Source organism: Scardinius erythrophthalmus, assembly GCF_964197995.2.
Source record: "Scardinius erythrophthalmus genome assembly, chromosome: 2".
NCBI classification, from domain to species: Eukaryota; Metazoa; Chordata; class Actinopteri; order Cypriniformes; family Leuciscidae; genus Scardinius; species Scardinius erythrophthalmus.
The window spans coordinates 27,266,716-27,294,398 of record NC_138222.1 but is presented as its reverse complement, the minus strand read 5'-3'; the positions used below and the strand labels follow the sequence as shown (position 1 = coordinate 27,294,398).

Below are 27,683 nucleotides of genomic sequence, written 5' to 3'. Positions count from 1 at the left end.
GGAGCGTTGAGGAACATTAGAAAGAACTAGCATCTTTAACTCATCTTTTATCCTAGCCCCGTTTCCTTGACTAAAATTTATGTTGAGCTGTTTTAACTGAAAGCAACTTGCACTGACATATCTTAAAGTCCACATGAAATCAAAATTGACCATACTTACTTTGTTTGTCTAAATTGATCGTTTTGTGGTGAACAATTCATCCATGCAAGTCAATCCACACAAAAAAAAAATTTTGGCTTCGTAATATTTAATCAAAATCTGAAAATGCCCCTCCCCTCTGCATTGGAGGACCTTCCCTGATGACGTAGACTTGACGGCTTGGGTTGGGAAACGCTTAACCACTCCCCTCAAACCGTTAGTATGCTATGAGCAGAGATGGAGAGGAGGAGCGCTAGAGTAAAACCCTGCCCTCTGTTCAATATTCCGTTTCACTGGGAAATATGTCACAACACTGAAGAAAAGTAGTTTGCAACTTCCGGTTCACGCGGACTTTGTCAGTGCCATTGTTTTGTCTTAAGATGCACACAGTGATGTTTTCTAAGGCACAGTGCGTAAATGTCCTTGAACTAAGGCCTAAAAGTAATTGCATGATGATGATGGCACAATCTATGATTGCTTGAAGTCACATGGCTGTTCCCCAGTTTAATGACAACAAAAAGAAACAGAGACCATATTGTTTTGTTCATTGTTTTTGTTTGTTTTTATTTTTATTTGGGACAAGGTGATCCAGTCCCATCTTTCATCCACACTGTCCACTCCACTCAAAAACCAGATTTTTCAGCTGGTTTACTTTTTTATATATATACATTGCTTTATCGAAAGTGCACTTTTTTCAAACCCAGTATGGAATAAACATACTATTACAATGTTATGGGAAGAGGCGGAATGAAACAACTAATGCTAGCATGATGTAGCATTAGATTGTTTTGTCTCATGTTTTAATGTAGTTGATGTCTGTCTGCTAATGCCAACACTCATCAGGTTGCTGTTACTGTGATCAGTGCATTAACGGTTTCTACGACTAGTAACAATTTCTCAAGCTTGCAGCATTAATTTTAAAAATTCCAACATTATCACCCTTAAATTTTTGCTTCAACCATCTCTCCGCATAACATACAACAGTCCTGGTGTCAAAATAAAGGACTAATTAGCAAATGTATAAAAATGGAAATGTCAAAGAAAAGTTAATATAACATTTATAATTACACATAAATAAACTTATATGATATAAAAGAGCAGAAATAAAATAAACATTCCTTCCCCTGTAACTACTAGATCACAAGTCAATTAAAAAAAATTAAAAATTATCCAGTTAACTCAGCTTGGAGAAGCCTTCATTCAAATGTGATGACATCTACAAACACTCTTACATACCCTGTGTGAGTGTGTGATTTACATGAAATGGCACCATATGTCAGTTTATGTTAACATATAGTTCGGTCTACTTAAAACACGCAATGCCAGTAGGTTAACTGACAAGCGAGAAGCTTAAACCTCTTTACAGACATTGTGATGTCTTGTTTAAAAGACCTTTTAACATGCTTTATAACAATGTTAAGAGTTGTTATACCACGCATGCATTGATACCAAGTAGACTTTACAGGATGAATGGAATAATAATCAGCAGCAGTGTCAGTTATGACCCCTCACAGATTAAAGCAGATTTGTCAAACCAACAATCAAATAAAACCAGTGTAGTTTACATAGGAAACCTGAAATGAAAAAAGAAAAAGAAAACACCTTTTCATTCTTATACCATCTACTTCAGCAACAAGACAACAAGCTAGGCAATTGTGTGTTCGAAACTCTTTCAAGAAACCTTAGCAAACCTGGAATATTTTACTGCGGTACCTCGCTTGTACATACTTTACGCCTTACAAGATGTAGGCTCAAATACCTAATCTTGCTGGGTGTGCTTATTTTTGCCTATAAAGCTTGACTACTAACTGTGAGCCAACTGGGAGAAGTAACTCATCCTCCAGGCTGAGCAACATCCACAAAAAAGAAACAATCCTTAACCAATCTAACTATTACAGAGCCACGCAGGCTTAAACCTGACATTCAGACAGACCTAAAACTGTACTTCAACTTCACTTCCCTTCTAGGTCTATACTCAGTTAATATGTTATTAATTAAGAGGGCAGAGGAGACGACAGAGATCTAGAAAAGTGTTACTGAGATTAAACACAATAGATGCAGCCAATTCAATCGGCCTAATGAATCAGAAGACTTTATAATGGAGTGCAGAGTCATTATGTGTGAATTATCCAACATTTCTACTGTTGAATGGCTAAACTGAATGAGGCCAATCCACATTCATTTCAGACAATCTCACAGTGCCACAGTGTTAATGAAACATGACTGGAAACGTGTGCAGCTTTTGGTTTCAATGCGATAGGCATTTATGAGCTTCGACTTATACTCAGAATAATAAAAAGCCCTGATTTCTACCTCCATCTGTGAAACTCAAGTTAGAGCACTATTAAGTGCGCACTATATGACATAATCAAGCTGTACACTCACTTTGCAGTGCACAAGAACTGGCAGAATGTTTTACATTCACTGAATACTGAAAGAGCATTCTTAAGCCAAGCTACATCCTTTATACACACACTTCTCTGGTATCCACAATCCTCTCTGCTTAACAGAGTAGAGCGCCCATCAATCCACAGGCCTGCATTACAATAAGCCCTACATGAAATCAACTGTGAAGTTTTTAAATATATAAAAAAAAAACCTAACCCTTCATGCTAATTTAAGCCCTGTCAGGTTTTTTCATTCAGGTTGAGCAGCTCTACTCTAATGAGAACATGAGTTTCTGGCTCTGCAAACAACACATTTATAACTAGCTGGTTGACATGGATGTAGCATGATGCGTCATGTTTGATATTGCAGATGAACATCTGAGGGTGAAGAACGTTGTGCGACTTTCTGGAGGCTATCATGATATTGTGCCAAAACAGATCATGACACGTAACCCAGCGATGATGAATGTGATGTGCAGAGAAGTGAACCAGATTATCTTAAATGAAACTTGTTAATGTGTGTGGTGAAAAAAAAAAAAAAAGTTTGTACAGCGTCCATTCTCAGGCCATCAAGATGCTCTTTCACATGTTTGTATGTGCGTTTTTGTGTGTGCCGAGCAACACCAAGCAGGCGAGTGAGACGACAGCGAACCAGACGGCGATTACTTCTGCCTGGTGATGACTGTGCTGTGTCCAGGTCACTCCGGCATCAACTGCTCCTGTCTGGGGCCCGATTGATGCTCCAGTGCAAAGCTCCACTGATAAGCCTGAATGAAAAGGGACTTGACTGAGAGGGGATGGAGCAGAGGGCCGAGCTGTGTCAAAGCCCAAGCCCACTATCTGACCCATCCGGTCTCCCACAAATCACATCCTTCCATTCCGTCAGTCACTCCTGCTGGCTCAGTCTCTAGACTGATAGAAGAGTATATACCCTGACTCTGAGTTTTTGGAGATGTCCGATGTTAGACCATAGAATTCCTCAATCGCTTGAGCATCTATTTTCTGTGGGGACAAAAAAAAAAAAAAAAGAAGAGGATTACTGGATACAAAGGAAAACATGCTTAATATGATGTGCTAATTGCAGACTTTAAAAACGTGTTTGCATGAAAACAAACCTCATTGGTTCTTACAGAAGAGTAAATGTGCTTGGTAAACAGGAAGCTCAAAAGTGCTTGCTTAATGCATGACAACAAACCTCTTTGGTTCTTGCGTGTGAAGCAAGCTTGTTTGAGCTTCTGTTTACCATATTTGATGTGCTTTATAGATGTACGATGTTAATAAAAGCTCAAGTAAATCTGTTCATCATATAAAGTGATTGGGTCTCTTCAGACTAAGATTAACCTGCTTGATTCATATACGGATTACGTTTACATACACTTTATAAACTTTTTGAAGTGGGACAGAAATCTCACAGGTTTCGTTAAAAACATCTTCAAAGAACAAAAGTTTTATTGATTTGAGCAACATGAGTAAAGGGATATTTCAAACAAAAATGGATATTGTGTCAATTTCTGTCAAGATTTTTTGCCTATACAATAAAATTCCAAAAATATCTTTTGTGTTTTACAGAGGAAAGAAAGCCATACAGGTTTGGGATGACATCCTTTTAAAGGTGAAGCATGTTAAACTGAAAATGTCCCACTCCAGAAAGCTTTCACATCTCTCATTACAGATGTGCAATTGGGAAGACATGGCATGTGATAATGAAAAAACAGACTCTGCCTCCATTCAACATCCAGAGACTTACAACACCACTGTGGGCTTGGTTTTTCTAAAGAAAAATATGGTACAACAACCACTTCATGTTCTGAGAAGCACCTGAGAGTTTGTTCACAACATGTGAGTAAATATTTGTCTGGGTTACCGTGTAGCAGAGCGGATACCACATCTGTGTTTTAAAACCAAATTGATTTATACTATATATGTGCAAGCTGGTGGTGGAAAATCTGTCTCAATGTTGAGTCAAGCTACATTTTTAAGCCAGTAGTGTAGAACAAATCTAAACAAGTAACCTAATTAAGTAATGTCACGAGGATGTAATGGAAAATATGGTATTGGCTCTGTGTTTCAACAAATATTGCTCTTCTTAACAAAAAGACATAAACTTCCATTCCATATCAAGATTAGTCAAATGTTTTAAGCATCAAGTGAAACTTGCCAAATGAATGAAAGAGTCTCGGTCTCATTAATGCAAGAGTTTCCATCATTCAGAGAACTCCAAAGTATTTGGGTCAATGTGAGGACAACTCCAGACAAGCACTTGGTGAGGCATAAACAGCAGCTGCACATCACCTGACAGGGAGGGTAATAGATGTGCTACTGTGCAGCGCTAGACATCCAGATACCTCGAGCTGCAATCGTACAACTATCGCAAGATACCACAATCTAAATGTGGAAATGAACGTACTGCAATGACAGTTGGAAGAAGAAACAATCAAGTTTGCTGAACTGAAACTGATGCTTCAATGTCTTGGGTGGTGTTGTTTTTTTATAGATACTTCTACTTTCTTTGTCCCCTTCTTAAACAATTAAAAAACAAAAGGACTATTCTAGGGTAAATGCAACTTAAGATCTATCAAAAAATTATTTCACCTCTCAGAAAACAAAGAATAAATGTGCACATACATTGGAAGTATATGGGGCAACTGTATTATTCAGTAAAAGAATGCATGTATTGCTGTTGTTTTTATTTTGAGCAAAATCAAGGAAAAAGTCTAAATTATTTTATCTGGATACTGACAGTATGTTACAGATTAGTAAACCCAGATTATTACATTATTAATTTAACTAGAGCAACAATTATACACCGACTTACCTCTACAATGTCATCATCAAACAGAAGCCAGAAGCCGTGACTCTTCACTATAGTGATATAATGACCTCGATTTGGCCCGCTACAAAAAAGAGAGCATACCAAAAAGACATGATTAACAATGAAGAATAAAAATATGACCCTTGGCAAAAAAGCTATTTGACCATTTTAAAAATTTTAGCCTGGTAACTGTCAGTGTTCCGGTAGCGGACACTTGGTGTGCTTTTTTTTATTGACATTGCATTACCATGGAAAAGATGCTTAAAACCCTTTTAGTTCAATGCCCCAATTTCTGTGATATCAACTTAAATTTGGAGCACAACTTGGTTAGACATATTGCTTTGATTTTCTAGCAATTTTAGAATCCAAATTATTTAGTAAAACATACATTCTGTATAGAACAACATTTTTTTAAGTTCAGTACATTTGCATTTGCTTTATAGTAAACTCAAACTGAAATGGTTCACCCAAAAATAAAAATTCTGTCATTCTTCCAGTTCTTCCAAACCTGTATGAATTTATTTCTTTTCATGAACAAAAAAGAAGATATTTTGAAGAATATGGGTAATCAAATAATAATGGGCCCTATTAACTTCCATAGTATTTAGTTTTTCTTCATAATGTGGAAGTCAATGGGGCCCATCAACTGTTTGATTAAAATATCTTCTTTTGTTTTCAGCAGAAGAAAGAAATTTATACAGATTTGGAAGAACTTGAGGGTGAGTAAATGACAGAATTTTCATTTTTGGGGGAACTATCCCTTGAACTTTCACTTCTGCAATAATCTGCTGAGTCTCTTCTTTAAAAACATACCAACTCTACGTCTGTATTTAAGCTTTCATGAGTTACAACAATTTAAGTCCAGATCTATGCTCAAAAAGGGGGGAGACAGTTACTGGTTAACTGAAAGACCAGAATTTTTCTGTTTAGTAAGTGAGCCAAAGTCATGATGCAACAGAAGAAGCAACTTTTCCAATTTTCAATTTCTGTGATATCAACTTAAATTTTTTATTTTCTAGCAATTTTAGAATCCAAATTATTTTCAAAACATAATTTCTGTATAGAACAGTTATGTTTTTATTACCTTAGAATGAGCCATTTCTATCTACATACATTGCGGGTCCCCTTACATTGAAATGCGCCGACATGTTTCTACAGGAGCCCTAAACGGACAAATGCGTTTCGTCACTATGTTGTTCTTCATGCAAAGAAGCTAAAGTCAGCGAATAAAACACTGACACAATGAAGAACAAGTAACAATAATATTCGCAATAACATCTCGTTTTACTGAGTAATTAAGTAAACCTAATTTCTTAATTTATCTTTGTAAAGAAACCTCATTGCTTAACTCAGTGGTTCTCAATTCCAGTCCTCGGGACCCCTTGCTCTGCACATTTTGTACGTCTCTCTTATCTGACACACTCAGTTCAGTTCATGGAGTCTCTCCTAATGAGCTGATGATCTGGTTCAGGTGTGTTAAATAAGGGAGACATACAAAATGTGCAGAGCAGCGGGTCCCGAGGACTGGAATTGAGAACCACTGACTGACTACTCTCTGCTGTCTCAAGACGACGACGTCTTTTCCTGTCGGCCACCGTAACTTCTGTTGGTTGAAACTTGCAACCTCACCACTAGATGCCGCTAAAAATTACACAGTGCACCTTTAAACAACATGCTGTGCTCTTCTTAAGTTAATATGAAATCCTCAATCAAGATGACAAACATTGACTACGTTTACATGGACAGTAGTAATCTAATTATTGACCTTATTCTGAATAAGACAATATTCTGATTAGGTGTTTGAATGAGTTGCTTTTAGAATCTTGCTTTCATGTTCCCGGTTTACATGTTATAGAACGTAGATTGATTAAAGGCATGCGTCATTACGATCCCATGCAACGCCGTCTGACGTTACTTCCAGAATTTCACGTTTCAACATACAGCTCGTCTTCATTATGGTACCATATACAGCGTTGGGTGTTTCATTTTTAATTTTCCGAAAGCTTCAAGTGCAGTTAATTACTACATGCTATACATGCAAATTAGATGAGGGCGGATACAAATTCTGAAGCCATGCTCTCTTGTTTGCTGTCAAATGGTTGACCACTGCCGTGTGTGTCCTGTCGCAAAATGCGGCGAAAACTCCCACACAACTTCAACTTGTTATTAATGTGTGTACATGTCTATAATGCACTTCGATAATGCGACAGAATTTGTAAATGTAAATGTGACTAAAATAGGACTCCACGTCTTAATACGATTTGTGTTAACTTCGAGTATGACTTGAGCCAGATTAAGGTAATCAGAAATCCCTGTTTTCATGGTAGTTTCTTAATCAGAGTATTGTCTTAATCGGCTTAATGCCGGAATATTGTTGTTCATGTAAACGTACTGAGTGACTGGTTAAATTGACTGTGACATCTGAAACCTACCTCCCACAGTGCACCACTACAGCCACCAGGTCGTACAATCGTTCGGGGTTGGTAGCATCACCAGAAGTGTTAAAGAGCCTCAGCTCCAGAGGGAAGACTACACGATAGGAGAGCTTGGTATAGCGATGAAGCTGGTCCATATACTTAAAGCGCTTTAAGTGCAGGGCAAGGATCATGGGTAATTTCTTCACCCGCATCCTGTAAGGAAAAGGAGAGAATCAGCACTGAAAAGGCGTGGACAGGGTTATTTTTGCAGCTGACCTTATTGCAATGCATTTGTAGGAGTTTCCCTTTCAGATGCAGAATTTATGGGAGGAGAGTATTTAAATGAATCATGCAAGATGATTTACTAAGGTTTGCGCTAGTCAATTTTCTGGTATTTGCTCAATTATTTAACGCACAAAAAAGCCAATCTTAAATCAGACACTAATTTGTGCAGCTCTTGGTAGATTGCTTTGGTCATGATCCGACTGCATCTGTGTTCTTTAATTTGCGTGTCGTTAGTAGATCACGCGCAGAACTCTCCACTCCTATTGGAGCTTTTTTGGAATTGCGCTCTCACTCTAATTTGCCCTGTTTAGTATATCTGGCCCTAATGCTGATAACAGATGCATTCAGGGAGGAAGAAAATACTGAATAGACAGGGGTGGTCCATAGCATCAGGCTTACATCGGTGGATGTGAATATCACAGCAAATGCATCTCAGGGACAAAAGTGATTTCAGCCATGCCAGTCTATTGCAACTACAAACCTTTTCTGAGCCTCCTGTTTACTTCTGCATTGCTCACAGTAGTACTTGTATTCACTACATAAGGTCTCTGTGTTGCTGAAACCCCTGTCAACGCAGAGACAACAAGTTATTCTTCCACATTCATGAACATTTAACAAAGAACTTGCAGCAACTGGTCCGTGACGTTTGAGGTTTGTAGCTTTACCTAAGACAGTGTGTGATGGAGGTATTCTGCTCCACGTCCACTGAGAGGTCTAGGAAGTCTTCGTCTTTACTGCTCACCTGGAGCATTAGAGAACAGGATTACCCATCATACAATATAAATGTACTTGTTTTAATTTGTACTTCTGTTGTCTTGTTGTTGCAGCTGGATTTTCAGCACGCACATAGATTTCATATCTCAACTTGGATGTGCAAGACTGCATACTTTAAAATCAGCTAGTTAGTGGCTTGTCTGAATGACTAGTCGGTTGTGGAAGTCCTGGATAATTAGACTGATGTGTTTCTAAGGGGGCCTTACATAATACATCTTGTTCTCAAATACAGCCAAGCCCTGTCCCAAATGCCACCCTAGACCCTTTTAGTCAGCCTCTGTGTGACATTAAATCATTGAGTCGACACACTTTAATGATGTAATATCACAAAGACTATCAATAGTAGCATGCCGTGGAAACCGCAACAGCTCAGCAAATGAATCATCAACTGAAAAACTAGACACCTTACAAGTCTACTAGATCTTAAGTTTAGGCTGCACAATTAAACGGAATAAAACAGAAATCACGATATGGCTCGACGCGTGTGTTTCAGAGTGAAATGCGGCACTGTGTCCTTTTACATATTAGCAGCTCATGATCTGAAGTTTTTGGTGTCTCCGAGCAGCTCGGATTGCAGGAAATGCTGCTCACGCGAACTCATCTCTGCACATGCTCGGAGTTTGGGTCGCTTGTAACATGCATTTGGGAATGTAGCATGCGCCAATGAACCATCTTCCCAAACTTGCTATGATGGCGCTTTTAAACCAACAGTTTTCAGGTCCCCGCAGTTTTCCGCTAAAATAAGAGCTTGTTGGTTTAACATTTGAAAGACAAGTATAAGTAAGTATAAGTGTAATTTTACAGATGTACTGCAAAATAAAATGATTTTATTTTATTTTTTTCATTGAAAAATTTCAGATATTACAACAGTAATAATTTGTATTGTTTAATATTCTATTTATTTAATTTTATCATTATAATAATAATAATAATTTATAGTCATATTAATATATAAACATCGCACAATTTGGGGACAAATTGTGCAGCCTTACAATCTAGCTTTTTTAAAATAGCAATCACAATTTTTAATCAGAAAAATCATCATCAATCATTAGAGGTATCGCGATGCTGATGTGAACGATTCTGCATTGATGCATAAAAACAAAAATAATCTATTTTAAAAATTGTAATTAAATAGGCCCATCATACATTTTAATGTTCTGTTTTATTTACAATCATCAAGCATGTCCCGCACTTTATTTCCTTATTCATGCATGGTCTTTTTGACATACTCAACTTTTTTTTATTAATATAGTATATTATAAGAGTACTCTTATTATGGACTATATATTAATAAAAAACGTTGAGCATTATTAAGTTAAGTGCAATAAGCCAAGAAAAAGATCTCTAAACTGCCACACACCAGAAGCGCACGCACAGAAAGACTCAAACAGCATGCAATCCCATTTTTAGTTCTCTTTAGCACCTTATTAGCCTAGAAATCTAGACGCACCCTAGCGGCAGCAAAATGTATTTTGCAGCCAGGGTAGTCTAGCAACTCTCCGTTGACTTTCGAGCTGTAAAAACCTAAATTGGGTCAGGCCAATCACATCGTGTATAGAGTAGGCGGGGCGGGCTTAACATAATGACGACAGAGTTGTGACGGTTCCCTGCTACTTGAAAACAAAGAATGGCTGATGACGAACAGCGGTCTTTCGAATCGGCTTTGGTCGCGACTTGGAGTTCAGTTTTTCTTTGAGAAAAGAGCAAAGAACGGCACTTAAGTCATTCTTAAAAAAAGGAAGATGTGTTCGTAGTTTTGCCGCCCAGATATGGCAAAAGTTGAATCTATCAACTAGCTCCGCTGTTGGGAAAACGCTCTGGTTGGTTGAAGCGCTGTCCTATTGCGTGCCGAGGTAATTTGAAAGACAGCCGTTTATCCCGCCCCTCGGATTGAGCCGTGTCTATGGTGAGTTGCCAGACCCAACATCTTGATGTAGGTCTGGCTTGCCAGGCTAGCACCTTATTGCTCTTTTTTGAACGGTAAGATGCACATAGAATACTTTCAAAATATCTGTCTTGACGAGTGTTCACATAAACATAGTGGGTTATGTCTTAAGTGAACGTAAATGTTGTGAACGTTGGGGGAAAAAATCTGATGAGTAACATTATATTAGATTCATGCATTGGGTCTTAATATAATAAACCTGTTGCTGGCTGTGTCATTAATGTTAATTAAACAAAGAACAGAGGGAATCACTCACTGCTCTTAACTGTAGCTTTAATAATAATCAGATTATTAATAATACGCCAAAGACTATGCAGTGACTATTTTTACATTAGATGATTCAATTTTGACGTCTCTTCTACGTATTCCACAATCGAAACATTTAACAGACTTCTTTTTTTTTTGCCGTAACACTGTTGAAAACTGTTCTCCCGTCACATCCATACAATCTCCTAGATCCTGATTAGTCAAAGCCAAAGAGCCAATAACATGGTCACAATAACTCACTTTAGGGTGTTTATGACTCACTCCACCTCCTCTGACTCACCGCTTCACAGTTCAGGCACCGTGTCTCATTGGTCAGTGTGCCTTGGAAGATCTCGTGCACCCAGGTCTGCTGGATCTTTTCCTCCGCTTCTCCCTCTCCTGTGCTGCTACCGCTTCCAACTCCTCCACTCCCACCATTCTGTACTACCTTTCCATTCTGCTGTCTCTCCTGGCTCTTCTCCTCCTGTAGCAGGTCTGCAATGGTGTTGAGCAAGTAGTTGAGGAATTCGTGTGCATCTTGCTGCATGTAGTTGTCAAACAGCTCTGTAGGGAGAGTAGAAGAAAGTGCTGATAACATTAAGTAGCTGCGAGTCTAATATATAAACAGTGATTCAATCATTTAATAGTGCTGCATTTCAATACATACACAGTGTTTCCTGCATAGCTAATCAGGTGTATAGCTTAATCTTGGCATTCTTTTTTTTTTTTTTATCTTACTGACCCTTATCTAGACAACATCTTGGATCTTGGTATCTATGTCTACATTCAGAACGTTTACAAACTATCGCGCCATGCATATTATCTGTATAGTAACATCTTTCCATATCATTTCACAGATCTCTGGGCATCTGAATAACATTCACCACTATCCCTCATCAACAAGCCCTCTCGACAGTCAGTCACATCCCATACTTTAGGACCCATGATCTTTTCTCACCGTTTTCCTTCCTCAGTCTGGAGATGAACTTCTTTGGTGGAATGACTCCCACTTTCTTCTTCTGAGTTGCAATGCTGTTGAACAGGTCAGCCAGGCAGGTGAGCAGGTTCTCTTTACGCCGCGGCTGGATCTTATAGGCCAGCACTTTCTCCCGGAAGGGCCGGCAGAAGTACAGTGCCTGCAGCACTGAGTTACAGTAGCAGGTGTTGCCAAACTGAGCGACCAGATTGTGATTGGACAAAGAACAAATCAAAGAGTTATGAAGGACATGTGATGACATACATGCACATATAATTAATGTCTCTGAGAATTAATGCAAACCAGTGCTGGAACATAATTTGAACTGAACTGAGCAGGATAATGACACTAACATTGGAAAATTGACACGGTTCTTGAACTGAATTGAAATAACATTGAACTAAACTGAGCTGAATAATGACACTATTATCTTCTGTAGAACTGCTTTACAACTTAAATTGAATTTATTTCGCAATTGATCAATTTTACAACATTACCAATTATTTTCCTGTTTTTTTTATTGTAAAGCTGCTTTAAAACAATCAAAAAATATATGTGACTTCAGTTAGATATATAGTTTTATTATTTTATTTTGCCTCCTTTAATACACGCTTGCCAAATCTGCCATTAAGGAATGGCACAAGCACATTACACAAAAACATCCAAAGTGCTTCACAATGTAAAAGTAATATGGCAAAGTCATCTTCTATTTATAGCAACACTCACTGACAAAGACAACCATGTAAACTTACATTTACCAGTCCAAAGTAGTGTTCGTTAACAGGGAACTGTTCCGGTCCAATCTCCTTTTCCAAAGCAGAGGCATTGGCGCCCTACCGAGAAAAGCCACAATGGTTATCTTGGTAATTTGCTCATGGGGTCTCAATAATACAAGTGACCACCAGGAACACCCTGCACCTATTCAGGACTAACAGGAACATCCTGTTTGTGGAGTGTGATGCAGGCTTGGCATGAACAGGATGCACTTTCTGGGCAAGTGGACCCACTCTGTCTCACTGGGGAGAACTTCAAGGCAGAGCTTTAAGTGCTGTCAGTATCCGAGGTGTAATGAATGAGTTCTCAGACCTTACAAGGCCTAGATCAATGGTTCTCAACCTTTTTGACTCGAAGACCCCCATTGTTCAACTCGTTATTCGAAGACGCCCTTCCCTCCATATAGTCTGAGATATTTCTGCTGTTAAAGCCTCTTGTTATCAAACTTTTTTATTAACAGAAACTGGGAGTATAGAGTACGGGCCATTTATTTACATCTTGATTTTGTGTCTTTTTTAGCATTTATTTTGATTATTTTGATATATTAAGAATCATTTATTAATTAAAAAATGCTTTTAAATCATTCTTCGAAGTATGCCGTTTCTGGGAGGATCTGATTCATCACGACTTAGGTAATATTTATGAAAAGGCAACTACATATGTAGTTGTATGCTTACCTTGATCCTAAGGCAAATATATTTCACTAAATTTATGTACAGCAGTTTTTACATGACTCATACATACTGGCACCCAGAGGTGTTCAAGCTAAATCAACAAGAAGCAAATCTATGTGTCTTATCTCAATAACTGATTATCAGCAACTGCTGTAAAATAAGGAAGTTGCCACATAAATATTTGCTATTTAAAGCATTTATTGATTTATATGGACTAATCTGTTTTTATAACAGAACCCCCAGTATATAATATAGCCTTCTACATAAATCACATTTTAATGTATAACAGTATTGTGTACACAGCATTGCAAATCCTAAATTTTTATATTCGCTGTAAGTTACTGTCTGTATACTCACTTTGTCGTGTAACAGTTTTAAGAAAACCCTTTCAGCACTACTACAAAGACACTGAGTTCATTGAATCAGCTTCCAGTTGTGTCCTACAGATAATGTTACAACACAACAACAACAACAGCGGGAGCAGCAGGAGGAACTGTAGTCTCATGAATGACCTCACCTCTTTACAAAACGCTTGTACACATATAGAAAGCGTCCACATGACTGATATTATCTGATGGTAAATAAAGTTGAGCCGCCCGTCAAATTAAACATGGACATTATCGCTCGCTAATACGCTAGGCTACACATGATATAACTCTTGAGCAGAATATCAAATTATCGGACAAAAAAATGCTTAAAAGTCCGTTTAACGACATCTCCAAACTTCTACTGCGTCTATAACCACAGAAAGAGAGGTGTGCAAACTTTTTGTGACTGTGCTGCCATGTCATGATACGGTTGTTTATCTGTTAGCTGTTGAGCTAGCCCTGTTAGCAGGCTAATCCAAACACAGGTTAGACGCAGTGGACGGGACAACACTCACTTATGCGAGGAAAAACTCACCATCGTACAAATCGAGGCGATCTTTCGGACTGTCATCAGTATTTCCATCCGTATGCCGCCATATTGGACCGAACCCCTATTTAAAAGTGTGACAGCCTGTGCGGCTGAAGTTCCGGTGAATCCTTCAGTCGGTCCAGCAGCAGCTCGTAGCGGAATGAGGGAGTGTCGCCTAGCTGCCGCGCGCAGTGGAGCAACTGCGCACTACACAACATCACTGTTACAACACATACTATGGCGACGACCTCTATTCACATTAACTTTATTTGAAAACTAAAAACTGGGAAATTGTGCGTATTCAGAAAATTATTAAATTCTCACGCGGAAAAAGAAAGCATAGCATTTACAAAGCACAGAATGGTAAAGAAAAAAGGATATGCAAATAACAATCTAAACGTCAATTACATTTAAAAAAAATGACTTTACATATTTTTAGACTGTATCTAAGCCTATAATATTTCGTTTATGCTAATACTTTGAAGGTGTTACATAGGTAATATTTGCATTTGTGGATATAAAGAAAAGTAAAATTACAGAATTATATTAAAACACACGTTAATTCGTCATGATTTTTTCCATGCCTGTTAAATCTTGCGAACAATAAATGAAATATAGGCCTATTAACATATCGACTTGTGTGAACGAAAAATTGTGGGACATCATTAGGCTACTTAGGGTTGATGGGTAAAATTTATTAGATCTATTTTACCTTGTTTGTAAAACAAATATTTTTGTTTTTGATTCCAATTCATGCTATTGAATTTAGAATAAGTTATATTTTAAATAAGGATAGGCTATAATTTAATTAAATTTTTTTTTTTTTGCATTTTGCTTGCATTCTTTTTATGATTTCACACTTAATATAAGGCTTAATTATACGTTAAATGATATTCATATATTATGAAGCCTATTTAGCTAAGTAATGCTGACTTTGCTTGGTAACCTTCCTGTTGTAGCCTCACATGACCTAGCTTGCCCATGACCTCTTGTTCATATGGCTATGATTCGTATGCATCCGCCCTTCTCCTCTGGTTTCTTAAATGATCCACTAACTACCGCAGAGTCATACAAACCCTGGACGCCCTATGTGGCTTTTGACCTATATATACAGTGCTATGCATAAGTTTAGACACCCATGCTAAAGTTGACTAAAAAGAGGAATAAAAAATCATCTTTTGGAAATTGAACTTAATGCCTTAATTTAGCCCCACATCATCACATAGCCTTCACCATACCTAGAGATTGGCATGGGGTACTTTCCATAAGATCATCTCTCAATGCAAATCAAACTAGCTATAGGCTAACTGAAATAAAACCATGCCAATCTCTAGGTATGGTGATATGTGATGATGTGGGGCTATTTTAATTCCAGAGGCCAAGGGAACTTTATCAGGATGCATAGTATCCTGGATCCATGAAGTAACTGGCCTTTAAAAATAAAAATCTGCCTGCCTCTATGGGAATTTAACATAGGGGTGTCCAAACTTATGCACCCTGTATTTTAAGGAAGAACATTTATTTATTTACGATACATTATTCATTCACAAAGAAAATTGGTGTCCTTAAAGGTTGGATTTTTCCTAATTTTTTTAATTAAGGCATTAAGTTCAATTTCCAAAAGATGATTTTTTATTCCTCCTTTTAGTCAACTTTAGCATGGGTGTCTAAACTTATGCATAGCACTGTATATATATATATATATATATATATATATATATATATATATATATATATATATATTTTTTATATATATATATATATATATATATATATATATATATATATATATATATATATATATATTTTTTTTTTTTTTTTTTTTTTTTTTACCAGTCAATGCTTTTGACCAATGTATATGTTTTATCAGCAGGAGCCTGGACAGGGATAAGAAAAGACGACACACTGGCGCGCACACAAAAACACACACGCGCACACACACACACACACACACACACACACACACACACACACACACACACACGTGTTTGGGGACTTTCCCATAGACATAATGATTTTTACAGACTGTATATTCTATCCCCTCCGCTAACCCTAAACCTACCCATCACAGAAAACTTTCTGCATTTTTACATTTTCAAAAAAACATCACTTAGTATGATTTATAAGCTGTTTTCCCCTTAAGGGGATCAAAAAATGTCTCCACAAGGACAAGTATTTCAGATATTGCCATCTTTGTGGGGACATTTGTCCCCATGATGTAGGGATTTCCTGGACCACACACACATACACATACACACGCGCACGCACACACACACACACACACACACACACACACACACACACACACACACACACACACACACACACACACACACACACACACACACACACACACACACACACACACACACACACACACACACACACACACACACACACACACACACACACACACACACACACACACACACACACACACACACACACACACACACACACACACACACACACACACACACAAACTTGCAGTAATTGACTGCAAAAATGAACTCTGGTGAACAGTTGTTTTCTACTTTGATTAGCAATATAAACCTCTTGTTTAAATAAAATGTGTGGGTTTAATGCTTTGCTTGGTCCGTTGTGCCATGACAAAAAGAGGATGCAAAGGAACAGTAGCCATCCTAATAATAGCCTATTTCATGCTCGTTTTAGTGCACTGTAAAAAGTGAACGTGCAAAGGAGGAGGTCCCTTTTAAGGAGGCATTTCAACCTGATTCTACCTATAAATTCTAATTTTGTTGTTCTAATTCAATCAGGTTTTTGTAAAATAAAACAAGGGAATGCTGTTTTTACTTACATTGACTCAATATACAATTTCCAGTATAGTGGTGCAGGTTTGACATCACTTTGTAGGCCAAAACGTAGAAGTGAGCTAGCATTTTAGCACTTCCGGTTCCATCGTCTCGAAGTCAATGGGTTTTTTGAATAGGGTTTTGTTTAAATGGCTGAAATAAGATTTGTGGTGAACACAAGCTCCCAAAACACTTTCATGTTTTATTCTACGACATAAAATACATCAGTTTTACCCCACTCGTGATTTTTTAAGCTGTCAAGTGTCTTGAAAAGGGCGGTTGCTAACAAGTGGCACTACAGAGGTGGTCGGGGAGATTAAACGTCATCACGCCAAAAAGGTACGCTCAGTCCGCTTTTACAGCCTCATTATGCTCATAATTGTGCTCTTACAAACTATTCTAACTCAAAAGTTCTGGGGAAATGTTTTTAGATGAAAACTGAAAGATTTGTCAGAAGCTTAGTGATTGTGACGTTGAAGTCGAGCGACCGTGGTGTGGTTCGTTTAGCCTACCTTTAGCTTTTTAGTTCTGGCGACTGCATTTAGGCTTCAAAATACATAAAAGTTGCGTTAATGTGATAATTATCTTTATGGTCAAAATGTGCAAGTATCATAAACTTTTGTTGTATCACAGAGCTTGTTTTTAGAGATAATCCAAAAGCCAATGGGAAAATCCTATTGGGTTTTTGTAGAGGGAACCATCGTGATGCTGACTGCCGGTTGGCCTACAAAGTGACGTCATACCTGCACCACTCTATAAAGCTCAGGGTGGACACATTCGTCGGCACTGATGGCCTGGTGGTTAGTGAACTGAAGTGGGCCGACCTGGGTTCGAATCCAAGTCGGGGTCCTTTGCAGGTCCCGTTCCCCTCTCTCCACCCAATGCTTTCCTGTCACTAGCCTATCTGTTAAATAAGCACAAAATGGCAACAACAACAAAAAAATTCATGAAAAAAAAGGATGGACACATTCAACACATGCACACAACAACTGCACCACAGAGGGCAGTATAGTTGAACAAAGAAGAAGTAATGGTTTATGTTTGCCTGCTGCTTGCTGATCGGTGAATTTTGCTGCAATGAGAAATTGTGATTTGGGGTTTTAATACACATTATGTTGCATCAAAGAGAAAATGACAATTGACATTATAAAACAAACATTGTTTTTTGCCTATTGGTCAATTTAATTAATTAAAATGAGCTAAAGTAACACAATTTAACATTTTGTAATTGTGTTCAGTCCACCTAATATATTTTACTTAATTAATTAAATGTAATTATTAATAATTAAAACGACACAAATATTTTTTATGACATGACTAACTGGGCTGCGTTTCCTAAAAGCATTGTAAGCCTAAGTAGCTAGATTGTAGAGCCATTGTCACTTTCATGCATTTAAGGGTTATTGATTGATCATCAGCTGCAGAAAATTGTTCTTTGCGTTTAATATCGTTCCTCTGCGTCGTTATCGTTATAACTGTGGTGTGGATTTCCAAAATCGTATTAAATCAGAACTATTAGGTTATTAAAACCTTTTGTAGTTAATGTTGTTGGTGTGCATGGACCTTTAACGCAGCCTATTGCTTCACAACGACAATGTTTCAGTTACCAAAGAGGCTTAAATAAGCTTGGAGGAGAGGAGCTAAAGTTAACCATGGAAACAACTGCTCCACCGTTTTTTGTTAGCACAGCTTTACCGATATGTGTTTCGAAAAAGGCATTCAAATAACTAATTTTTTTTTTCAATAATTCGCAAATTCTTTTTTTTAAGTCAGACTTAAGTCTGAATTTACATTTTGACTATAAGACCTTATGCGCCAGAGAAACGAGGGCGCCGCCATCTTTAGAATATTGTCTTTGAACTTCCGGTTTTGCAGTCGCTGTCGTTCTGTTTCTATGGTAATTAGCTTTTGAAGTGGATTTAATTAATGTAAAGTTAACGAAAGTTATCATGAGGATTGTAATGTTTAAAGCCGATGTCTCAACAAATGTCAGTAGACCGGGAAGATTTTAAAACGAGCCGTTCATTCATAAATACGCAAGATCGCTGTGAAAATACAGACCGGAAGTCAAACGAGCGCAGCGCTTAAAAGGGGCGGGGCTACACAAGGTCTATAAAACGATTTAAGGCTATCACGCAATTTTGAGAGAAAAAAAAATCAGAATTGCGAGATAAAAAGTCGCAATTTCCTTTTTAATTTTTTTATTCTGTGGCAGAAAGCTTCCAATATAAAAACGTTTTACTTTACTTTTATTATAGGCTACATTTAATTCACACATTTTATCCTATTTCTCTTTTTTTTTCTTTCTTTCTTTTTTTTTTTTTTTTTTTTTTTTTTTTTTGCTGAAGGCGCAGTTGAGGTCTGTGTAAGAGATCTGGTGATCATGAGCTTCGGGATGTGCACTGTACAAATTTAGCCTACTTCATTAGACTTTATTGGTTACTTCATTAGGGGGCCGTTATGCAGAATTAACATTCATGTCGTGCAGAAGCAGAGCCAGTGTTTGGGGTGCACTGGATGATGTCTGCACTTATTTAAAGCGGTCGATCAAGACCTCTGTTTGCCGAGGTAACGGAGGACTTCTTGCGTTATGAGGAGGACAGCTGTGTGGAACGGGCTCGTGTAGCGTGAGAAAGCGGAAGAAAAGAGATGCATTTCTAAACAGCCTAATAGTTACAGCTTTCTAAATGCGTCTTCTTACCGAGCAGCCAAGAACAATGAGCAGTGGCTCTAGCAACTTTTTGCTAGTTCCTATACCGGAGTACCCTGTAATAGACTGCGTGCCTAACAAAAACGTCAAAATAGTTGTTCTTGGGGCAAGCAATGTCGGAAAAACAGGTAAATGTACCAGATTATGTGGCTTTTAAGATATAGCCTATATTTAAAACAGTTTTTATTATTTATTCCATCATGCATATCATATTTTTATGTCATAGGAACTCATTCTAATATGTCTCGTTGATTTAATGTTTATGCATTCATTCTGTTTAAAGTCATTAATAAATTCTGAATGGTGTGCGTTTTTCTAATCCTGAAAAATTATGATGATAATATTTTAGCCATTATAACGCCAGGGTGCGACATACACTGACTTGTGCACGAGCTATGTAACATTGTTATGCTTGCTTGTAATGCTGATGCAAAAGTTTCCATTTGGTTTCTATTTTCAGCCCTGATTGTAAGATTTCTTACTAAGAGATTCATTGGAGACTATGAAGCCAACACAGGTAAACATTATAATGAAATAAAGCTAAAAATCCTATACTGAACTATAAAAATGCCATCATATTTTACTTGTCACAATCATTTCTGTAATTTGTACTCGATTTTATAAGTTTTCAGACTTTCAGCATGGTTTTCTTCATCAGTAGCTTAATTAAAAATGAATTAAAATGGCTGAAAATTGTAATTAACTAGCATACTCAGAGCTTTAAGCAAATATTTAAGCAAATACACGTTTATCATTTTACTTGGTGATTTTTTTTCTTCTTCTTGTTCAACATTTCTAGGAGCCTTGTATTCAAGGAAGATTAATTTGGATGGGGAGCAAGTTTCTTTGCAAGTGCAGGACACTCCATGTGTCTCATTGCAGGTACCTTCAAATCACACTATAATGCTTTATTTTCTTTAAGCTAAACCTCCATCAAAAGTAGTGTGCCCATGCTGTATTATCACAGTCATTTAGATCACTCAGTCATTGCCAATGGGATTCCTGCATGCTTCAGATGAACTGTGGGGAATATTAGTTCAAACATTTGGCCTGTAAACAAAGTATGCAGTGCAGAGGAGATAAAAAGGGTGTGTTCAGCCATAAGCTCATTAGTCTGACTCATGTGTACTAAAGGGCTCTCTTCAAATGAATGAATCTGATCCTGGCTCAAGCACAGTGTATTTATAGGTGTAATGATGATTGAGAATTTACTTCTTATAGCTGTCATATTACAACTAACTCATTGGTAGTCAGTTCCATTATTGGTGAAAAATATTAAACATATTATAATTGCAGCAATCAGTAAAATAATAATATTATAGTTATTTTAATTGCTCAGTTGAATAAATTAATAATGTTTTGAACACTGATTCTCGTTTACATTAAAATGATCAGTTAATTTCCAATATGATACTGTATAAATACAGTAAAAAAATTAATTAAATAATAATAAAAAAATATGTTTTTGAAAGAAGTCTTTTATGCTCTCCAAGGCTGCATTTATTTGATCAACTATACATTAAAACAGTAATATTGTGAAATGTTTTCTGTTTTGAATAGGCATATATATATATATATATATATATATATATATATATATATATATATATATAATTGGAATAAAAACAACAGTTTTCTCAATTCCAGGATGATGCAGAGGGTCTTTACTGTCAGGAGCAGATCAACCGTTCCATTTACTGGGCAGATGGTTATGTGCTGGTCTTCTCCATCACTGACCTCAACAGCTACCGTACCATCCAGCCTCTCTACCAACACGTGCGCCGAATCCATCCCAGCGGCAACATCCCCGTCATCATCGTGGGAAACAAGAGCGACCTGCTGCGCGCCCGGCAGGTCCCGGATCATGAGGGCAAGGCGCTGGCTGATGAATTGGGAGGGCCCTACTTTGAGGCTTCGGCCAGGGAGAACCATGAGAGCGTCCAGGCTGCTTTTCTGCACTTATGTCAGGAGATGAGCCGAGCGCTGGGAGGAGGAAATGGGGAGAAGAGAAAAGGTGGACTACACCTTGCCAGGCCAAAGAGCCCGAACATGCAAGAGCTGAAGAGAAGGTTCCGACAAGTGCTGTCATCCAAGGTCAAGTCAGCAACGGCACTATGATGATGAAATGACTGACAAATGTGACCGCGGAGGATTTAGAAAGTGTTGACAACATACTGTTGCTTAAGTGATTGTGAAACACAAGGCAAAACAATGAAACTTGTCAGTTGTTTTTGCAAGTAGATGAGTGATGATATCACTGCTCTCTGGGTGGACTGTAAAACATGTGACTCCCGGCACTGAACTTTAAACCTAATGGTTTTAAGGTCATGAAGTCTGTTTTTGTTTATTTGTTTTAGCTGCTATCATGCAAATATTTCCTGGTTTTCCAGGATTATAATGACTTTCTCAAATTAAATTCCTAAATAATGATTTTCTTGTATTATAAATGTATTTCCTTAATCTCTTTTGATGTGAAGCAAGGATAAACTGATTATTTTTGACCAAGGCCATTTATTATACTGAAAGTAGCTAAATAAAACAAACATATCGAAGGGCCGTTTATTGGACATCGCAGTCGATTCCTTAGATTCACATGTGACTGCGGGCAGTTTTGCAAAATGCTATTCTAGGATTATCCATTCCCAACTTTTCCTGACATTGAGATAATTTAATCCAGCTATGTTGTTTATAATCGTGGGAGGAAGAGGTTGCTGACTGGTGGTTCCCATGACCTTTGACCTACTTACACTGTGTCAAGGATTTGATTGTAGGCCTACTGTGGAGGTTCATAGAGGGGCTCTTTGGCATGCTTCTTCCAGATGTCCCATTCGCCCACTCGAATATACGTTTGTATATCTTTCAGCACAGATGAAGTACCAGTCCTCTGATGCAGGTCTGGAAATTCCTACACTGAACTATTGCATCTACTGAGTCATTGACCTCTGACCTTTCACCTCTGATATTTTCTTCTCTTCACCCAATTGCCTGATGAAAAGCAGATTCAGAATGTGACCAGCCTTCAATGTTCTCAGAAAGTGAGAGTATGTCCATTTCATTATACCTAGACAAAGTAAAAGACTAGTAAAATATACTGTATATGCTTTGGTGATTTAAATTCTTTCTCAACAAGCCTTTGCTCTCTCTCTATCTTACTCTTGCTTTTACACCAAATACTTTTTTTGTGTCAACATCACCATTCTATTTCAACTGAAATTTTATCATATCATTACAATCTAGAGAACTCAAAACTTTTTGGTCGATCGCCGGAAGTCCCCTAAACCATTACCAGATTTTGAATAAGCATTAGTTTTTTTGACTCCCTTGTTACTTATAAATGTGCAAATGTAATTCAGCTGTGGTATATCCCTGAGGACTAAATGTTCCACAATTATAGTAGTTTCAAAAGTATTTCTGATCAAGAAAGGTTTTAAAAGAACTTAAATATGCTCTTTTATATATATATATATATATATAATTTTAGTGACATTCAGGGGCCATTCACACAGAGAATGTTTTTCCATTCTACTTTCCCTACTTGTTTTTCAATGCAAACACACACAGATGGACATAACCATTGCGCATACAAGTTAGTTCTTGTATGCAATGCAATGTTAAACAGAGCATATTTCATGTGTTATTTTTACAAATACACAACGAAGTTAGTTCTGTTGTGTGCATTGCAATGAGTGAAGAGTTCGTACTAAGTGAGAATGTGTATTACATTGTAAGTTAGTTATTGTATGCAATGCAGTGAAACAATGATCTTGTGTGCACAAGTCAATAAGTCAGGTCTTATGCAATGCAATGCAAAAGCACATAAAGTTACGTGTTATCTCTTCAATGCACAAAGAAATAAGTAAGATCTTGAATGCAAATGCAACAGCACATGTATTATGTGATATCTGTTCAACGCACAACTGAATAAGTCAGGTCTTGTATTCAATGCATTTAAAACAGCACCTGTGTTATATATTTAATGCACAATGGAAGTTAGTTCTTGCATGCAATCTAAATGAAACAGAGCATATTTTATGTGTTATTCTATAATCAAAAAGTCAGTGGAATGCAATGCGAAAGCACGTGTTGTCTCTTAAATGCGTTTTTTGTCTTCCACTGATCTGCGTCGCATTTTTGCTGTTGTTAAATACATCCATCAAACACGTTTACATTGAAAAACAATGGAATAGTAGGGCAGTGGAATGGAAAAACTCTGTGTGATCTGTGTGAACATTTGAGACCATTCGTTTTTCCATTCCAATGCACTTTTACATTGTTTTTCTATGTAAACACACGCTATCCGGACGTGTATAACTATTGTGCTCGCGTCGCGCATGACACAGCGTTCTAAAAATGTGCCGCTCAAGTTAAAATCAGTTCAACTTAAAAAAAACAACAACGCGTTTTTCATCGAAAAACAATGGAAAAGTAGCACGTGGAATGGAAAAACTTGTTCTGTCTGAACTGCCCAAAATGGAAATAGTTCCATTTTGGGCTTACTTGATAAAACAACACACAGACCTATTTTAGCCTGTCATTTTAGACAGCAAAAATACACATAAACATACCAAATGCAGTCTGTTGCAGTCTGAGAAACATTTTCTCATCAGGAACCCATCTAACAAAAATATGTTCTAAGAACATTTTGCTAATGTTCCCATTAAGTTCCCATTAAATTATTTCTGAACGTTCTCAGAATGCTCAAAGTATCCAAAGCATTTTGTTCAAGGATAATTGTTAGAGAGTCAGACTGGTAACCCGAAGGTTGCGGGTTCGATTCTCAGTACTAGCAGGAAATGACGCCGCAGTGAATGGCTGCCCAGTGCTCTGGGTGTGTGTGCAGTGTGTGTGTATTTTTATATAGTGAAACTTTTAAGATAATAGGTAAAAAAATAACAGGTAGAATTATAAAATATTTCAACTAAAATCAATATTTTGCACATTCATGCATGAGTGGATAAAAAACCTTCAGTGTGAGTAAAGGTTTTGTGAGGGTGTAAGTGTGAGTCACTCTATTTTAATGCCTGTAATCTGGCCTGACCCTAACATTTAAGTACAATTATAGAAATCTGAGGCATCTGCTGATGGATTAGGCCATAAGCCTGAATCAGTGGCGCCTCTACTCTAGTTTGCATAAGACAGATTTAATAAACCATCTCTCTGACATTACAATTATAAATGGCTTCCTGTTTGCTAGTATGGTCTGCTAAACTGAGAAAGACAGGAGTACTTATTTTGCCCTCTGACTCATGAAGACTGTGGAGTATAAACTGATGTTTGTCCAAATTACGGTTCATTTGGGAAAGCTGGTCAAAGAAGTTTGAATTCTCAGCAGAGTATTATTAGAGGAGAAACAGCTGTGATGTGAAATGGTTAGAAACTTTTTCTCCATCTGAGCTCATTACGTTATCACAGCCACAGGAAGCATGACCAAGACAATTCCCAAAAGAGAACCGGGGGTGGAAGACAGTAAGAGAAAGGGAGGGAAGGCAGCAAGTCAGGAAGTTAGAGGGACAGAAAGGAGAGAAATTAATGAGATAAAAAAAAATGAGGAGGATAAGTCAACAAGGAAAGATGTTTTAAAAGGCTTAGACATTATGTGTTTTGCTAACGTTCCCATTAAGTTATGAAAATGTTATTTCTGTTATGTTCAAAACAGTTTTTTTTCTGTTATGTGAAGATTAAGGGAACATTCCATTTGATAATTTTGCAAACATTATATGAATGTTACCCTTAAATGTTCTGAAACATAAAAAAAAAAAAAAAAAAAAGATGTTAGATTAAATATTAAATTTTGGATGGAAGACCAGTGGCGTTGTGGTTTGTAATCCGTGTGCATGTGCTAACTACTTTGAAAGATTCACCCTATTCATCTTTGATTTAGTCGCTGAGAAATCTCTCTAAACTTTCTGTTCTCCATGTAACTGTTTCTGTCCTGTTATGTTTAAGTCATGGCTTTTTCTTGATGGTTTAAAAAATGTCCAGCTCACAACAGAGGTGAAACTTCAAACTCAAGATTCAGACATGTTTCAGTTCAGTGATGGGGAGTCCGCAGAAGCTTTTCCCACAGGACGCACCTGGACAAATAAAATGGCCTTGTATATATTCCTGTATATACCATCATGCAAAGCGGTCATCATCAGCCATAATGGCTCCCCCGATAAGGCTGTCCATACCATTACATATCACCCACCATGTTTAACAACTGTCTATACAGGTGTCCTTTTTCAAACATGAACCATCTGGATTTAGACCACATTACTTTTTCCTATTGCTCAAGGGTCCAGATTTTGTTCAGTTTATATGAGGGTTATGCTTCATTGCATGTTACATTGCATAATTTTCTCCAAATATCAACCTAGCAGTTACTATGGAAGTCAATAGAGACCCATCAACTGTTCGGTCAACCTTCTTCAAAATATCTTCTTTTGTGTTCAGCAGAAGAAAAAAACTCATAGGTTTGAAACAACTTGAGGGTGAGTAAATAATGACAGAATTTTCATGTTTGGGTGAACTATCACTTTAATAAAAACTCACCTCATTCACCATTTGTTGTGATCTAGTTTCTTCAAATGTGATGTAGTTTCTACACACACACACACACACACACACACACACACACACACACACACACACACACACACACACACACACACACACACACACACACACACACACACACACACACACACACACACACACACACACACACACACACAGAGAGAGAGAGAACTGGATCACTGGGCAATGTTTACTGTCGTCTACTGGTTACTACAACAACAAAGATTCATAGCATATCATTGAACTCCATCTGTTTTACTTCTAAACTATATGTGGCATCCAAGTATTATAAGCCTCATCTTAACTTTTCTAATATGGAAGTCTGGAATGATTTAGAGAGTTTCCATTCCTTATTAATCAGTGGTAAAACTGTTATATTGATTTTATTTGCTATTCTAGAAGGCATGTAGATCTAAAAAAAATAGTCCAAATCAAAATATCTTGAATTTTAACTAAGTAGATCTAAATGCCACATCAAGACCTGCAACTTCTCTTGTCTGTCACCAGAGGTCATGCTTTCCACAATATTATGAATCATTTTCATCGAGGGAACGTTGTGAGGTGAGGCAGATCTGCCACAGTCTTTCCATATTCCACAGCACAAACTCTGACATGAGTGTGACACATTTCTCGTTGCCTTTCCCCTATTGAAATGTCCTCTGGATGACCTCAGTGATGCTAGGTCATTGTCATGGTGAGTGAATTATGAGAATTATGGATGAGAACAAAATTTGCTTTGATTGTGTGCACATAAAACATAGGAAAATGACACATGGGAAGTTTAGGACAAGGCTTTACTAAAACATTCTGATTGGTCCAGGATTTCATCTCGGTCACTCACTGCATAAGAAAGCAATTATCTGGGGTAAGGGAAAGTATTTGTTTAGGATTGCAGAGTGAGGGAAGGGGACAAATGGAGCAGATAATGAAAGTGAAGCGCATAGTAGACTACAGTAGCCTATGCCACTTTTGTTCCTAAAACTTGGCAAACTTTACCAAAATTAAATGTCGATAACAGAGCATACAGGCACTAAAATAATCTCACACAGTTCTAGGTCACAATAATATCCGTCAGGAAGAGACAACTGTTGGGAAAACATAGCCTACTCATTGGATTCTACTGCCCCCTTTAGTATGTGTGGGTACGGCATCTTCTGGGCTGCATCCGAAATATAGGCCTACTTCCTTACTAAATGGGCAAAAAACAGCATGTGACAAAACTTTAAGAAGTATGTCCGAATTCACAGTACTCATACAAGAGTAGGCAAAAAGTA

General features: G+C 37.5%; 2 protein-coding genes across 3 annotated transcripts; one reads left to right on the top strand and one right to left on the bottom strand.

Annotated features, from left to right (window-relative positions):
* Positions 1-713: 713 nt before the first annotated feature.
* On the bottom strand, positions 714-14,567 carry usp12b (ubiquitin specific peptidase 12b). The gene is made up of 9 exons (XM_081354572.1): positions 14,335-14,567; positions 12,736-12,816; positions 11,966-12,179; positions 11,309-11,571; positions 8,705-8,781; positions 8,521-8,604; positions 7,770-7,967; positions 5,341-5,419; positions 714-3,527 (listed from the first exon to the last, which is right to left on the bottom strand). Exons 1-9 carry the CDS (start codon positions 14,380-14,382, stop codon positions 3,426-3,428), a joined length of 1,146 nt encoding a protein of 381 aa, XP_081210698.1. The 5' UTR covers positions 14,383-14,567; the 3' UTR covers positions 714-3,425.
* A 4,915-nt stretch (positions 14,568-19,482) lies between these two features.
* On the top strand, positions 19,483-22,976 carry rasl11a (RAS-like, family 11, member A). 2 transcript variants are annotated; one of them, XM_081349745.1, is made up of 4 exons: positions 19,483-19,979; positions 20,312-20,368; positions 20,651-20,733; positions 21,499-22,976. In XM_081349745.1, exons 1-4 carry the CDS (start codon positions 19,829-19,831, stop codon positions 21,967-21,969), a joined length of 762 nt encoding a protein of 253 aa, XP_081205871.1. In that variant the 5' UTR covers positions 19,483-19,828; the 3' UTR covers positions 21,970-22,976. The 2 variants fall into 2 exon arrangements, with proteins under 2 accessions (XP_081205871.1, XP_081205870.1); XM_081349744.1 differs by having other exon boundaries at positions 19,488-19,979; positions 21,484-22,976.
* The last annotated feature ends 4,707 nt before the right edge of the window (positions 22,977-27,683 follow it).

Bases quoted from the DNA above. Each gene is read 5' to 3' on its own strand.
- usp12b (XM_081354572.1), bottom strand. From the start codon at position 14,382: ATGGAAATACTGATGACAGTCCGAAAGATCGCCTCGATTTGTACGATG. The intron at 5,420-7,769 runs GTAGGTTTCAGA...TCTTTTTTGTAG, and splicing joins GTAGTGGTGCACTGTGGGAG to CGGGCCAAATCGAGGTCATT. The intron at 3,528-5,340 runs GTAAGTCGGTGT...TTGTCCCCACAG, and splicing joins TTGATGATGACATTGTAGAG to AAAATAGATGCTCAAGCGAT.
- rasl11a (XM_081349744.1), top strand. From the start codon at position 19,829: ATGCGTCTTCTTACCGAGCAGCCAAGAACAATGAGCAGTGGCTCTAGC. The intron at 19,980-20,311 runs GTAAATGTACCA...TTCTATTTTCAG, and splicing joins AAGCAATGTCGGAAAAACAG to CCCTGATTGTAAGATTTCTT. The intron at 20,369-20,650 runs GTAAACATTATA...CAACATTTCTAG, and splicing joins AGACTATGAAGCCAACACAG to GAGCCTTGTATTCAAGGAAG.